Raw genomic sequence first — 16,950 nt, forward strand, 5'->3', positions numbered from 1 at the left:
TTCTGGGTGGCAAGTGACGTCACGCTGATTCGTCCTATATCAGAAACCAATATAACTTGGACTTTCTTTTTTTGCAAATTTGAATTGATGGTGTGTGTCTACTCTGAAAGCTCTCAATTCCACAGAGTAAAGTCAAATGAACTAGTATATATATAGGTTGCATCTGTTTTCTTCTTTCTTTCTCCTCTTTGGTATTTATGTTATTTATTTCATGATTTGACTGAGGTATACCTCTCCTTGCCTGAGTCTGTCCACAATACAATAAAATGTTCCCCTTCACTGTTTCCACTGACATCTCTGCTGTGTTTGTGTGTGTGTGTGTGTGTGTGTGTGTGTGTGTGTGTGTGTGTGTGTGTGTGTGTTTCAGGCAGAGAAAAAGGCCAAACTGGTGTCAGCGATGAACGCAATGGAGGATAATGAGGAGATGGAGACAGAGCACCAGAAAGAAGAGGTGTCAGTAATCAAGCACCCGCTGCCCTCAAAGCAGCACCTGCCTCTGCCACAGTCACTCTCTCAGCCTCAGTCGCAGCCACAGCATCAGCAACAATCACAGCGATCACCACAACAGCAACCGCAACCACAGCAACAGAAACCACAGCAACCGCAACCACCCCAACAGAAACCACAGCAACCACAACCACAGCAACAAAAACCACAACCACAGCAACCGCAACCACCCCAACAGAAACCGCAGCAACCACAACCACAGCAACCGCAGCAACAGAAAGTGCAGCAACAGCCGCAACAACAGCAGCAGCCCACTGACCCCGCCTCCCCCACCGTGGCCACGACCCCTGAGCCCGTGGCCATCGGAGGCGGAGACAAGACGACGTCGCCCAAGTCTGCAGACACTGAGCCCGAGTACGAGGTAAAGTCAACACGGGCGGAGGGGTCAAGGGAGGTCAAGGAGATATCGAGCTGGAGGCGGAGACATCGATCAAGCCCGGCTGTAGACTAACAGGATTTTTATCAACAGACGTCTCTATTGGAAAAAGGATTTAGTGTAAGGCCAGGGTTAATCAACTCAAGTAAACCAGCCATTCTTTGTTTTTGGAAGTTATTCTTTTGTAGTGGAATTGTCAGTCAAAAGTAATCTATATCTATTAATTTATTTAGTCAGTTAGTTGTTTAGTTAATTAGTTGCTTGTTTATTTGTTTGCGCATTCATTTGTGCATTTAATTATTTGTTTGTGCATTTATTTATGCATATTTTTGGCATAAAAAAACTATCATGGGATTAAAAATGTCTTTTGCAAGAGAGACCTGGCCAAGACAGCAGCAGTTACAGATACATACAACAAAGAAAATAACTTACAAAAATAGAAACTTAAAACTGTATCATATCAAAATAAAGTGGAATAAAGTTTGGATCGAGGGTAAAATAACAAATTTTAAACACAGTCACATTATGTAAGCCCCATCATCCCACGATACTGCCCATAAAGATACTGAGACAGACAGGGTTTCATGTCCAGAAGTGGATATTAGGTGAATAATTTTGATCTGCATCTCTCTTCTTTGGCTGTAGGATGGCCGTGGTTTTGGCATCGGGGAGCTGGTTTGGGGGAAGCTGCGAGGGTTCTCCTGGTGGCCAGGCCGCATCGTGCCCTGGTGGATGACGGGACGGAGCAGAGCCGCCGAGGGGACCAGATGGGTCATGTGGTTTGGGGATGGAAAATTCTCAGTGGTGAGTCCTAAGAAGTGTTAGGGCAATTAATGACATCATCACTGGGACTGTGTGTGTGTGTGTGTGTGAGAGAGAGTGAGTGAGTGAATTTATGACATTACTGATGATGTCATCAGTGGGACAGACAGAGACAAGCAGACAGCCCTAGCTCCCTTTTATATATATATATATATAGATATATACACACACACACACACACACACACACACACACACACACACATGTATATGTGTAGAGAAAAATATATATGTGTGTAGAGAATATAAGTATATATATATATATATATGTATATATATATATATATATATGTGTGTGTGTGTGTGTGTGTGTAGAGAGAAAAAATATATATATATATATATAGATATATATCTATATATATATATATATATATATATATATATAGTTACATACATACATACTTCAGCATGCGCTGGGACTAGGGCTGGGTATCGTTCAAAATTTTTCGATATCGATACCGTTTCGATACTTTGATTTCGATACCGGTTCCTGAACGATACTTTTTTCGATACCAATTTTTAGAAAAATCCATTTTAACAAAAATAAAACTGCATTACACGTTGAGAATTATGATACAAATCTTTAGTTTTTTTCAAGTTTTACAGCAGAAAAAAAAACTACTGTATTTAACATAACTTTAAGTTGTCTAAACTTATTGCTGTCCCTACAAAAAAATATTGGAGTACTACAAAGGAAATAAATGTAAAACAAATAAATCAGTGCAATAGTTTTCAGTGCAAAACGGAGAGTTGCAAATGAGTGTTTAATATTCACTGATGCAACAGAACGCTATTCTTGTCCAAACTGATGAGATGGCTCCACTTCATGCATGGAAGACAATAGTTGAGCATTGACTAGCCTATCAATAATGGCACAAAGTGAATCCCATTTATATTCAACAAACTATCATGACATCAGCGTTTGTTAACAAGTTGCTAAAAATACATAATGGGCGATAACTGCCCGCTTGCATATAACGTTAACACTAATTAATTGAACATCTAACGCTAGCATTGCAGATCAGTGTTTAATGCTCACTGCTGCAACAGAACGTCATTCTTGTCAAAACTGATGAGACAGCTCCACTTCATGCATGGAAGACAATAGTTGAGCATTGACTAGCCTATCAATATAGCCTTAATGGCACAAAGTGAATCGCATTTACATTCAACAAACTATCATGACATCAGCGTTTGTTAACGAGTTGCTAAAAATACACAATGCCCGCTTGCGCATAACGTTACCGCGCCAATTAATTAAACGATCTAATGCTAGATACAACTCACAGCCAGACTGTCAGACTGAGGGATCTGATAACCGCTAATCAACAACAACTTGCGGTAAGCGGACCCACCTCTCGATTATTTCTCTTGTCTGTGGAAACCAGTCCCAGCTCCACTTGTCTCTGCACCGCACGCTGCCTGCCTCACAACAAACACACACCGGCTAAAGTGGGCGTAACTTTCCCTGCATGCTTCTACATGACAGCCAATCACCAGCCGTATTAGAGCGTGGTGTGCAAGCATGTCGCATGCTTATAGGCTCAATGACACTGTTTTGTTTTGGTATTGAAAATTGGTATCGATTGACAAGGGAGGCTTCGATACCCCTTAGTATCGATGTTTTCATTTCGGTGCCAAGTAAGTATCGAAACTCGATACCCAGCCCTAGCTGGGACGCGTCATCAGTGATGTTGACTGGGGTCGTAAGGTGTTTTGGGTCTGTCACACATCATACACCCTCGCCCAGTAGACCCAGCCGAGGCCGATTAAGACCCCTACCCGCATCCCAAAAGCAGCCGCACACGGATCAGCCCTCCTACTCTGTCTGCAATGTTGCCCGCGGGAGGGCCGATCACGCCCAATCCGCTGCAATAGAGCTAGTGCTGCGCCGCAGCATTGCGAGACCCTTCGGTGCATGGAGGCTCTAAGGCGTTATGGGTTGTCTCCCAGCCGCTCACCTCCTTCGTCTCACCAGGCCCTCCCGGGGCACAGGCATCCAGTGGCAGAGTGGATGCCTCAAGAAGGCATGTGCGTTGCACGTCATCCGGCTGCGCCGAGCACCTTGCTCTAGCCTGGAGGACCCCAGGCCGCGCCGATATTTACACAGATTTTCTGGAGGCTAATCCGTATATATATATATATATATATATATATCAACCCATTCTCACTCCGAGCGCGTAGCATATTGACGCTTTGTCACGTCCCTTGTGCGTTGCTTGTTACTAACACGGTACCCTTGAGCGACCCATGAAATGACGGGCTTTCCGACTAAACTCCAATGTAAACCCATGGAAGTCATCTTTGATGCTCATGGCAACTGCTCCCCCGTTAGGGTCTGGGGGGAGGAGCTAACCTCTTCCAGCCCCCACGCCTAAACCTAACCTCCCCCAGACCCTAACCCTAACTCTCCCACCCCCCACGCCTAAACCTAACCTCCCCCAGACCCTAACCCTAAACCTAACCTCTCCCACCCCCATGCCTAAACCTAACCTCCCCCAGACCCTAACCCTAAACTTAACCTCTCCCACCCCCATGCCTAAACTTAACCTCCCCCCAGACCCTAACGGGGGAGCAGTTGCCATGAGTGTCAAAGATGACTTCCATGGGTTTACATTGGAGTTTAGTCGGAAAGCCCAAGTCGTTTCATGGGTCGCTCAAGGGTACCATGTTAGTAACAAGCGACGCACAAGGGACGGGACAAAGCGTCAATATGCTATGCGCTCGGAGTGGGAACGTGTTGTATACAGTATATACCGTATGTAGAATATTTAACACTCCTGTCAAGTGAAACAATTGCATTAGACATTACGCTAATTTTATATTGACAACCATACATTTTGAAATGAGCATTTTATAGTGTTTTTTTTACCACAACCTTTAGAGGACTGTGTACTTGTTCAGTTTAAGTAAAAACATGAAGATCACCAATCACTGGAGTTAGAAGCTTTTCATCTGACGACAGTAACATGTTTTTTTTAATGCCATTGTCCCACAGCAATGAACAACAATTTGTATTTTCTGTGTATCTTCACCCAACAGGTCTGTGTAGAGAAACTCATGCCTTTAAGTTCTTTCTACAATGCCTTTCACCAACCAACCTATAATAAGCAGCCCATGTACAAGAAAGCCATCTATGAAGTGCTGCAGGTGAGCAAACGATTACAGTGTTTCCAATTAGCACTACTGTTTTCTACACCCCATCTAGTCATGCATAACGGCCTATTAGACTGAGTTTATTGGCTTAAAAAAATATAGCAGAGATTATTTATAATAGCACATTTAATAGGTACAGTTACAGTTGCTAATGTAGTTCATGAGTTAACTGACTTCAGGACTATTCGTCCACAGCACTGCATACTTGTTTTTGTTCCTTCCAGGATGTCATCCTTAGGCAAAGATGATTGTTTGTACACTATCACTAAAAGTGTATATCCTTGTGGAAAGTAATTGCACTCTGTAATCACCAAAGGCTGGATATGAAACATTTAATTTCAAAAGGAAATGTGACCATTTGTGAGAACTACTGTTAGCAATTAATTGATACAAATAAAAAGATGGTAGTCTTTGAGGGATAATAGGTAGCTTACATCCCTGGTTGACAAAATGACAACACTGGATCACACTGGATCCTCTTTAGAGACATGATAGACCTAGACATAATGTTTTTCCAAAATGGATCCATAATATTTTGGAAATTAAGTCTTCATATATGTGTTCATAGGTGGCTAGCAGCCGAGCAGGCAAAGCCTTCATGGCCTGTCCTGACAGTGATGAGTCAGACACTTCCAAGTCAGTGGACATGCAGAACAAGCAGATGATTGAGTGGGCTAGGACAGGATTTCAACCCACTGGACCCAAGGGCTTAGACCCAACAGAGGGTAAGAGCAAATCAAGATGAAGCTTGAAGCTTCTATTTCTGATCTTGTGTCTCACTTTGTTGCCAACATAGACTGTAAAATATTATATATTATATATTATACTTTGTTGCAGCGAAATGGACCACTTTAGCTTTAAATTGCACTCAGAATGATTAGAGGAAAACACCCAGGAAGAAGGAGCCATTTTTCATGACTAATTAAGCAGTTGATTGAATAATTCAAACGGTTGCCCGCAATATTAATTGTTTGATGTGCTGTGCACCCCAGAGGAGCGTAATAAAGAGGTTTACCCTGAGATGTGGGTGGAGCCAGAGGCGGCAGCCTACACGCCCCCTCCAGCCAAAAAGCTTCGCAAGAGCACAGCAGAGCCCAAGCCCAAGGTCAAGGACATCATTGACGAAAGGACAAGGGGTAAGGTGCCTCGTTTATTGGGTTATACAGGAGTCATGAACCCTATATGGCTTCCCTTGGGGAGGACTTAACTGAGGTGTATTTCAGAGTAAGTGGCCGGAGATGCAGCAAATGACCAGGAGGTCCATTAGTGTGGCAGATTTAAAATTGTGCATCACCCAATTACGTGACGTCATCAGGTATGAAGTCAGGAGCTGCTGGGACAGCCAATGGGAGTTTGTTTGTGTTTTTATTTTTGTCTCTCACCGGTCGGAGTAGACCAAGGGGAGGACTCAGGGCAGGCCAGACCCCCATTTATCGACCACATGGTGGAGCTGTAGCAACTTTACGTTTTGTCCTATAACTTCTGAACCGTATGGGCGACAATAAAAAAAAATCTGTTTCCCTGGATTCCTTGGTTCATTCTGCATCCATCCGTAAACGACCCGTCCATTTTCGTCTTCAAGATTTTACGCCATTTTGAATTGAACATTTGAACTATATTTTCCACCCCGTGACTCCTACCAATTTTGTCCAATCTTCACCATACCATGACACACAGCATGTGTGCACTGTCCTGCGCAAAAAGTACCATAGCAGTTTTTTGATAGTCCACAGTACACATTTGGTCAACTGTCGTGGGTCCGGTCTATTTCACAAAAATCACCTTAACTCAGGAACGCATTGTCCTATGGTAATCAAACTTCGGATACGTCTGCAGGGCTCCATCCGAATAGTCACTCCTAACTCCTTTTCCTACCTTTTCCTTGACCTCGCCGGAGGTAAAAAAAACACAGTGCCCCCCCCCTCCTCACATAGTTTAAGCTCCCCTGGGGTCAATACGCCACTGGTGACCAAAACATTAATTTGTTAGCAAGTAGATCACATACAACTTTCAATAAAATGAGTGATGAAAATCCATTGCTTGGTTACTGATGAAAGGAAGATGCATTTTCTGCGTTAGCAAGCTAAGTGGCTAATGCTGCCATTCCACAATTCCTTGCGGCTGTGGAGCCAAAGTTACACCCACTTCCGGTTTAGGCATACGCCAGAGCCATTTGTCCGCCATTGTTTTGTCCAGCTACATTTTGTAAAATGCTTATGAAATAGATTTACTTGGTCAAACCAAGCGATTCAGCTATTTGGAATCACGGGAGACCATATAACATTACACTCGGACCAAAACTTAAAAAAATCGGATAAGAAAAATGCATTTTGTTTTCAAGCTTTGATCAAAGTGAATTGTTCTATGGTCTCTCGTGATTCCAAATATAGAGGAATCACTTGATTTGACCAAGTGAAACTATTTTTATAAGCATTTTACAAAACATAGCTGGAAAAACAATGCCTAAACCAGAAGTGAGCGTGACCTTGGCTCTCTAGCCATTCACAGCCGCAAGGAATTGTGGGACGGCAGCATTAGCCGCATTAGAATAGAATAGAATAAAATAGAATAGCCTTTATTGTCATTGCACAGTTCCCCATACAACAAAATTTAGAGTGCTTCAGCTGACAGTGCATTAAAATCAGACGTTAAAAAATAATTAAAACCATTAAGACACATGACACCTACGGGGGGCAACAAAGCAGAAACCAAACAATAATAAAATACTAATAAAATACTGCTGAGGTAGTAAAATAATATTGCACGTTGATATATTGTATTGCACAAGTTAATGTATTGCACTGAGTGAGAGAGTTAACGGCTGCTGTGATTGTTTAGAGTCCGGACGGCCCATGGAAGAAAGCTGTTTTTCAGTCTGTTTGTAGGACTCTTGATGCTCTTGTACCTCCTGCCCGAGGGCAGCAGGCTGAGCAGGTGATGACCAGGGTGGAGGTGGTCGCGGATGATCCGCTCTGCCCTGGAGAGACAGCGGGAGCTGGCTATGTCGTCTAGGGAGGGGAGAGGACAGCCAGTTATCCTCTCGGCTGACCTAATCACCCATTAGCTTGCTAACACGCAAAAATGCATCTTCCTTTCTTCAGCAACCAACCAGCAATGGATTCTCATCAATTATTTTATTAAAAGGTGTGACTTGCACTTGCTAACAAATTAATGTTTTGGTCACCAGTGGCATATTGACCCCAGAGAAGCTTAATACATTTTAGCCTACGTGGGGCAACAAAAAAAAATCTTGTTTTACGTCCAGTGAGGTCAAGGAAAAGGTAGGAAAAGGAGTTAGGAGTGACTATTCGGATTCAGCCCTCGTATGTACTCTGAGCTACTCTTTTGTCATTTTGCCTATAGGGGGCGCTATATCAACATTTCAAATGTTAAATTCTAAAATATTATTTTAAAAGGCCATAGCTCAGTGAGTGTAGATCATAGGAACAAACATCCTTGATTGCTGGATTCCTTAGGCCAAGTCACATCTATCCATATAGGCCACTCCCATTTCTGCCCACAAGTTTTTCTGCCATGTTGAATTTTGTCAGTTTTTTCGCTTTTTCTTTACTGACTGACCCATGGGATTACATCACTGGTGGGAGACAATATGTTTACGATTTGCTTGTTAATATTAGTGTTAACCTTCATTTCTCTTTTGTCTTGTATTTTCAGAGCGCCTGGTTTCTGAAGTAAGGCAGAAGTGCCGCAGCATAGAGGGTAAGTGATGTGCCCTCTGTGTGCTCTAGCTCCTCTGTGTGCTCTAGCTCCTCTGTGTGCTCTAGCTCCTCTGTGTGCTCTAGCCCCTCTGTGTGCTCTAGCTCCTCTGTGTGCTCTAGCTCCTCTGTGTGCTCTAGCCCCTCTGTGTGCTCTAGCTTCCAGCATAGAGAGTAAGTGATGTGCTCTCTGTGTGCTCTAGCTCCTCTGTGTGCTCTAGCCCCTCTGTGTGCTCTAGCTCCTCTGTGTGCTCTAGCTCCTCTGTGTGCTCTAGCCCCTCTGTGTGCTCTAGCTCCTCTGTGTGCTCTAGCTCCTCTGTGTGCTCTAGCTCCTCTGTGTGCTCTAGCTCCTCTGTGTGCTCTAGCTCCTCTGTGTGCTCTAGCTCCTCTGTGTGCTCTAGCTTCCAGCATAGAGAGTAAGTGATGTGCTCTCTGTGTGCTCTAGCTCCTCTGTGTGCTCTAGCTCCTCTGTGTGCTCTAGCTCCTCTGTGTGCTCTAGCTCCTCTGTGTGCTCTAGCTCCTCTGTGTGCTCTAGCTTCCAGCATAGAGAGTAAGTGATGTGCTCTCTGTGTGCTCTAGCTTCCAGCAGTGCCAGGGGGCTCTCTGGAGATAAACACCTAGATGGGTAGATTACACTTGTCCTTGATGGTCATGAGCAAAATAGCTGAGAGAGCGGGATACGTGGCTGTGTTAATAAAATGATAAAAGAGTCAAGAAGAAGAAATAACATTTCCGTGATTTCCGTTGCCATCCTAGTGTGTTCTATCCAAACATATTGGCTAAGCTTATGAGATCTAGACTCTAGTCTAGCGTCAGCTGTTCAAATAATTTCATTGAAGTGTGAAGTTCAGAGCATGGCGGTGGGGTGTTCACACCTCTGAGGCCCTGTGCTTTGGGTTTGTTAAATACTGACATGCTGCGTTTCTTTTTACAGACATCTGTATCTCCTGTGGAAGTCTAAATGTTTCCCTCGAGCACCCGCTGTTCGCCGGAGGAATGTGCCAAAGTTGTAAGGTAAGTTGTAATAGAGGTCATTAAAGAGTATAGAGTCAGGGACTTTAACTCTAACTACTGTATCGTAAAACACCGCCTCTTCCAAAGCTAATAATAAAGTGAACACATTTCAAGCACCAGCAGATGTGATCTCGTAAAATTGTCATCTTAATAATATGCTGCACTACTAATTTTATTTTATTTTATTTTATCTTTTTCCAGAACTGTTTCCTAGAATGTGCATATCAGTATGACGATGACGGCTACCAATCATACTGCACGATTTGCTGTGGGGGACGGGAGGTCCTCATGTGCGGAAACAACAACTGCTGCCGGTGAGCTTTCTACTGTGTTATCAGGAGGTGGCAGTGAGCTTTCTACTGTGTTATCAGGAGGTGGCAGCGGGTAGACAGACCACAACAGCCCGTGTGTGTCCATTCAATCACAATCACAATCTGTGTTATTGCAGTAGATTTTCCCCCCAGTTTTTTCTCCCATTTTCTCTCCAATTGTACTTGCCAATTCCCCCTGCTGTCCCGGTCATTGCTCCACCCCCTCTGCTGATCTGGGGAGAGCATTAGACTAGCACATGCTTCCTCTAATACATGTGCAGTGGCCAGCCGCTTCTTTTCGCCGGAGAGCGAGGAGTTTCACCGGCAGGATGTAGTACGTTGGAGAATTACGCTATTCCCCCCAGTTCCACTCCACTTCCACCCCCCGAACAGGCGCCCCGACTGACCAGAGGAGGCGTTAGAGCAACGGCCAGGACTCATACCCCACTCATTCCCACCCGCAGACACGGCCAATTGTGTCTGTAGGAATGTCTGACCAAGCCAGAAGTACCACTACCGGGAATTGAACCCGGGTCTCCGTGGTGGTCGATAGGCGAGTGCTTTTTACCTCTACACTACCCAGATGCCCCCATAGAGTTTTAAGGCAGTTACGTGTATGGAAGAGCAATATGTGTACAGCATTAGGGATTGCCATGGTATGTGATCACTGTATCGATTTATCTACCCTACTTAGACATCTCTCTCTCTCTCTCTCTCTCTCTCTATCTATCTATCCTACTTACACTATCTATCTATTTATCTATCTATCTAATCAGTGATCCATCCAGCTAAGTGTATTAATAAACTGTGTCCAGGTGTTTCTGTGTGGAGTGTGTTGACCTCCTCGTGGGCCCCGGAGCGGCCCATGCGGCTATTAAAGAAGACCCCTGGAACTGCTACATGTGCGGTCAGAAGGGCGTGTTTGGCCTGCTGGAGCGCCGCGCCGACTGGCCCTGCCGCCTCCAGCACTTCTTTGCTAACAATCATGACCAGGATTTTGTGAGTAACGCACCTTTAGGGCTAAAATAACTCCAACATGTCCGGCCTCACACAAAAGAAGAAGTCTTTTCATGTGTGTGTGTGTGATCTGTTTTCTCCCCCCACGCTCGGTGTCGTTTTTCAGGAACAACCAAAGCTATACGCCCCAGTCATGGCGGAGAAGAGGAAGCCCATTCGTGTCCTGTCGCTATTTGACGGCATAGCAACAGGTTAGACAAGAACTGGTTTCCCCTCGACACAAAGTGCCTGTCTGTACGAAACCCTCTGCTTCTATCAGGTTACGCCAAACTGCCCCTGTCCTCGCTGAACACATTGTAGTCCTTTCTATTGTACGACAGCACACAAACGCAGACATCGCACAGACATCTCACTTTTGATGTCTGAGCGATAAGACTGAGCCATAAATATGGGATTTGCTTCAAAATGTGCAATAGGCTCAGAGGACAGTGGGCCTACTAATGGGTTGTAAGCGGAGCGAGGGAATCAGTGTAGTAGACAGTTTAAATTCATGTTTCTTAAAGTCACAATGAAATTAAAAATCTTTTTTTAATCCAGCTATCATTATCATTTACCAGCATTTTCCATGACGTGATATAGTACATGTCAGTGTCAAAGATTTTCTTGTTTTATCAAAATCCCAATACCATTGCTGCCTGGAAAACTGCATGTCTTTAGTAGGGATGGGCATTTCTAGCAAAAACACTATTCGAAATTCGCTGGCCAAATTCGAATTTAATTCGAAATTCGAAAATAAAAATAAAAATGTAAAAAAAATTAAAAATGTAATTTTTTTTTTTTTTTTTTTTTTTGTGTGTGAGTGAAATGTTGCATTGTCTCCCCTGATTCTAAGTCTACAGCTTTATTAATTAATATAAAAAGCTTCTGCTGTGGATTTTTAGCTCAAACAAGCATTGCACCACTGAAGTAAAGAACATGTTACATGACATTGACATTTTCGAAAATAAAAAACAGTTTTGACAATCATGAGTGGTTCATTAAATATTTAGTAGGCTCAGGTCTGAGTGCCAAAGGGGTGCCAAAGTCACCCCCTCTCCCTCTTCATGGGATTTCATCCGCCATTCATTTTTCCATAAACCTTGCTTAAAATGCTTATAAAAATTGTTTTACTTGCTCAAACCAAGCGATTTGACTATACGGTACTTAGAATCAGGGGAGACAATGCAACATTTCACTAAAAATTTTTTTTTTTTTTTTTTTTTTTTTTTCGAATTTCGAATTTCGAATTTCAATAATAAAAGTCGACCTTGATAATAACAACGATTACCGGTATTCGAAAATTCGAAATTCGATGCCCATCCCTAGTCTTTAGTGGTTATCTTATGGTGTACCAATAGGTGTACAGAAGCATTTCAACCAGTAATACCAATCCTGAACGGTTCCTCCAACTGAATTCCCCTCCCTAATGGATATCTAACTGTTGTTCTTGTTTCACTTCCTGCCAATTTTGAACAATCCTCCCTGCATTATGTCCCATCCCAACATCTGTTTTTACCGTAAAAACATCAAATTACAAAAGCAAGAGGCTCTCAAGATGCAGTTCCATTGTGACTTTAAATATAGACTATTACTGTATGATGTGGAGAATCAGTGGCATCAGAGGAATATATCGGGAGTTAATAATGTGGGAGGAGCATTTTGCGATGTGTGTATTAAATGGACTATTTGATTGGTTAGTACTAACTAAGATATTTTGACTATAAGTTGACTTTGGATTTCTTCGAGCTCCAGAGCATTGAATCCATTAGAATCCATTGAATCCATCCAGAGCATGGTCCATTAGGCTTGTTAAAATCTTGAAGGGTGTGTCTGACCTTACTGTTTGACCTTGTCTTCTGCAGGGCTGCTGGTGCTAAAGGAACTGGGCATCGAAGTGGGTCGCTACATCGCTTCTGAGGTGTGTGAAGACTCCATCACTGTGGGCATCGTGCGGCATCAGGGTCGCATCATGTATGTTGGCGATGTGAGGAGCGTCACGCGCAAACATGTGAGTTTCTTTCTTTTCTTCTATTTGTATTATTGTGTATAATATGTCTTTATCCAGATGAGGGTTGCTGAGTGAACATGCTCCTTTTTCACCTTCACACAGTCATATATTCAAAACTGGGAATGAACCTCTACAACAGCAGTCTTGTGCTACTGAGCAGCTCCATTAGGGCAGATGAGGGGCTAAGTGCCTTGCTTAAGAGCACATTGGCACTAGTTGTTAAAGTTGTACTCTAGATTTTTAAGTAAAAAATCCACCTATCTTATCATTCTAATCTAAATCACAAAGTGGGCCTGCAATACAGAAGAACCTCCCATCCCAGTAAAATCCTGGTGTCAGGTATGGACTCATCACCCACAGGAGGTGATGAATTGAAGTTTACAGGAACACTTGGCTATTTTTATGCCTCCGCCGGCGATAGCCAGGCCGGAGGCATTATGGCTCCAGGTTGTCCGTCCATCCGTACGTACATACGTCCGTACAATGTTTGTTAACGCGATATCTGAGGAACGCCTTGACGGAATTTCATCAAATTTGCCTCAAACATCGACTTAGACTCAAGGAAGATCTGATTAGATTTTGGTGGTCAAAGGTCAAAGGTCAAGGTCACTGTGACCTCTCAAACGCCATTTTCCAGCTTGTTAACGCGATATCTCACGAATGCCTTGACGGAATTTCATCAAATTTGCCTCAAACATCGACTTGGACTCAGATTTTGGTGGTCAAAGGTCAAAGGCCAAGGTCACTATGACCTCACACACCCAATTTACAAGCTCTGTAACGCAACATCACAGGAGCGCCTTGACGGAATTTCTTCCAATTTGCCTCAAATGGCAATTTGGACTCAAGAATGAACTAATGGCGGAGGCATAAGTCCGCGTTGCGGTCGTTCTAGTTTAACCATGTATCTCCATGTATTGGTCCTCACTAATACATGCTACGAGATGGCACCATGTCTGTCTACTCACTCTGTGTGTCTCGGGAGGCAGGCTGTTGTAAGACCCAAAATTCACCTGATGATGACACCATCGACGGATTTCCAACTCGTAGAAATTACATCTTCCTGGTTGCAGTCAGACCACCCTGGTGCCTGACGTGGAGACGAGACAGACATGGCACCACCTCATAATGAGGGACAATATATAGAGATATGGTTAAAAAAAAATTAAGAGCAAAATACACACTGTCTCCTAAACACTATGTTGAGCGCAAGCTGGACTAGAATGATAGATCTTTTGTCTCTCTTGTCCTTGTGGTATGAAGCATCACAGACCACTGGTTGGTGAATATGAGCGAGCTGTGTGCTGTTTACTTGCATCACGTTACAGGATTTCTGGATACTGAAGGTCAAATGTTTCCAGAGAGAGAGAAAACAACCAAGGTGCATGAACTCAAAAAAGAGAAAAACTGGAAACTATTTGCAGGCTTTCTGTCAAAACATTGATTTTGAGGGGCACGGTGGCGCAGTGATAAGCGCCGTCGCTTCACCGCTAGAAGGTCCTGGGTTCGATTCCCACCTGGGACGCTGTGAGCGCTGAAGGAGTGCGTGCCCGTCCGCATGACCTTGAGTGCCCACCGCCCAGGTTGGGTCGTCAAAAGGGCCTTTCTGTGTGGAGTTTGCATGTTCTCCCCGTGCCCCCTGGGGGTTTCCTTCATATAGGAACCCCTCACCAAAGCATGCAATATCCTGGTCGCTGAAGTGGTGCCTCCTCTGGTCGTTCGGGGCGCCTGTTCAGAGGGAGGGGAACTCGTTGGAATAGCGTGATCCTCCCACGTGCTATGTCCTACCGGTGAAACTTCCCATCAGGTGAAAAGAAGCGGCTGGCTACTGCCCATGTCTCGGAGGAAGCATGGAGCCAGTTTCGGCTCTCCCCAGATCAGCAGAGGGTGGAGCAGCAACCAGGACAAATAAATTAAAATTAGCACTAATGGGGGATAAAAAATGGGATAAAAAATCGGGGGGGAAATATTGGGGGGAAAAGTAAAAAAAAACATACTACCGCATGCACTGGGACGCGTCATCAGTGATGTTAACTGGGGTCGTAAGGTGTTTCGGGTCTGTCGAACATCATACACCCTCGCCCAGTAGACCCAGCCGAGGCCGATTAAGACCCCGACTCGCATCCCAGAAGCAGCCGCTCACGGATCAGCCCTCCTACTCTGTCTGCAGCGTTGCCCGCGGAAGGGCCGATCACGCCCAATCCGCTGCAATAGAGCCAGTGCTACACCGCAGCATTGCAAGACCCTTCGGTGCATGGAGGCTCAGGCCCTGTGGGTTTACTCCCGGCCGCACTCCTCCTTCGTCTCACCAGAAGAAGGCCTGTGCGGTGCACGTCATTCGCCTGTGCCGAGCACCTCGCTCTAACCTGAAGGACCCCAGGCCGCGCCGATCTTTAAAAGATTTGTTGATTTTTATTGACCAATTTAAAAAGAAATTGTTTTTGCCTAATGCAGCGTTAAGGGAGGGGAGCGCAACACTCATTCATTCACTTTACATTATTGCATATCATTCAATGCTTCACTATGTTACTGTGCTCTAAAACTGGCCCTCTCTCTGTCTATACTGCTTCACTCATATTAGCTATGTCGCTGTGCTCTAACCCTAACCCTCTCTCTGTCTATAATACTTCACTAATCACTCATATTAGCTATGTTACTGTGCTCTAAGCCTAACCCTCTCTCTGTCTATAATACTTCACTAATCACTCATATTAGCTATGTCACTGTGCTCTAAGCCTAACCCTCTCTCTGTCTATAATACTTCACTAATCACTCATATTAGCTATGTCACTGTGCTCTAACCCTAACCCTCTCTCTGTCTATAATACTTCACTAATCACTCATATTAGCTATGTCACTGTGCTCTAAGCCTAACCCTCTCTCTGTCTATAATACTTCACTAATCACTCATATTAGCTATGTCACTGTGCTCTAAGCCTAACCCTCTCTCTGTCTATAATACTTCACTAATCACTCATATTAGCTATGTCACTGTGCTCTAAGCCTAACCCTCTCTCTGTCTATAATACTTCACTAATCACTCATATTAGCTATGTCACTGTGCTCTAAGCCTAACCCTCTCTCTGTCTATAATACTTCACTAATCACTCATATTAGCTATGTCACTGTGCTCTAAGCCTAACCCTCTCTCTGTCTATAATACTTCACTAATCACTCATATTAGCTATGTCACTGTGCTCTAAGCCTAACCCTCTCTCTGTCTTTCTCTTGTCTATACAGATACACGAGTGGGGGCCTTTTGATCTAGTCATTGGTGGAAGCCCTTGCAATGACCTCTCCATAGTCAACCCAGCTAGGAAAGGTCTTTATGGTAAGTCTCAACATATTTGCTTCCCTCGTCTTCTATGTGACTTGCAGCAATAACATGTATGTTGATTTATGTTGGATTTTTTTTTATGTAGTAGAGAAGAATGAAGCCTGTACACTAACATTAGGAAATCCATTCATCCATTTTTGTTTGAGGGTGTTTTGATCAAATGTGGATCTAAGTTCCTGATCTGCAGGCTTTAATTAAATAGCCGAGCACCTCAGCTAGATGGACGTTTAAATATCAAACTATAGGGGATGTCCTGAATAGACCAATCACAAAAATGCCATGAGTTTGTGCCTATCAATATGCCCCTTTACTGTGTGCTTCCACGCTGTGCAATAACTGTCTCTGTCTCAAAGAAGGCACCGGCCGCCTGTTCTTTGAGTTCTACCGGCTGCTGCATGAGGCTCGGCCGAAGCAGGGCGAAGAGCGGCCGTTCTTCTGGCTCTTTGAAAACGTGGTTGCCATGGGAGTCAGCGACAAGAGGGACATATCTCGCTTTTTAGAGGTCAGCTCCATCACTGAGAATACTGTGTGCCGGTTGTGTTTATAGGATTAGATACACCTAGGCATGGTGTGTTCAAGTGACATCAGTGAAAAATAGATTGATGGATTCTGAATGTCCCCTTGTGGTACTGATTTATTGTCTGTAGCTGTGGTTACTGTAACAATGCACTGACCCTGTTGATCTTGATCTATTAGTTTGGATGTGTA

The 16,950-nt window shown here is 44.0% G+C and overlaps 1 protein-coding gene across 3 annotated transcripts in view; it reads left to right on the plus strand.

Annotated features, from left to right (window-relative positions):
• dnmt3ab (DNA (cytosine-5-)-methyltransferase 3 alpha b) overlaps positions 1-16,950 on the plus strand; it is a 60,452-nt gene that overhangs the window by 37,270 nt on the left and 6,232 nt on the right. For 2 of the 3 annotated variants that reach the window (XM_083633784.1, XM_083633786.1), the window contains exons 7-19: positions 368-868; positions 1,529-1,687; positions 4,747-4,854; positions 5,429-5,585; positions 5,853-5,996; positions 8,536-8,580; positions 9,511-9,590; positions 9,792-9,904; positions 10,717-10,900; positions 11,025-11,109; positions 12,760-12,905; positions 16,146-16,236; positions 16,596-16,744. In XM_083633784.1, the coding sequence (XP_083489910.1) occupies positions 368-868; positions 1,529-1,687; positions 4,747-4,854; positions 5,429-5,585; positions 5,853-5,996; positions 8,536-8,580; positions 9,511-9,590; positions 9,792-9,904; positions 10,717-10,900; positions 11,025-11,109; positions 12,760-12,905; positions 16,146-16,236; positions 16,596-16,744 (1,962 nt within the window). The remainder of the gene's footprint in view (positions 1-367; positions 869-1,528; positions 1,688-4,746; positions 4,855-5,428; positions 5,586-5,852; positions 5,997-8,535; positions 8,581-9,510; positions 9,591-9,791; positions 9,905-10,716; positions 10,901-11,024; positions 11,110-12,759; positions 12,906-16,145; positions 16,237-16,595; positions 16,745-16,950) is intronic. The other variant, XM_083633785.1, reaches the window with a different exon arrangement.

Source organism: Poromitra crassiceps (genome assembly GCF_964638095.1).
Source record: "Poromitra crassiceps genome assembly, chromosome: 3".
Lineage (NCBI taxonomy): Eukaryota > Metazoa > Chordata > Actinopteri > Beryciformes > Melamphaidae > Poromitra > Poromitra crassiceps.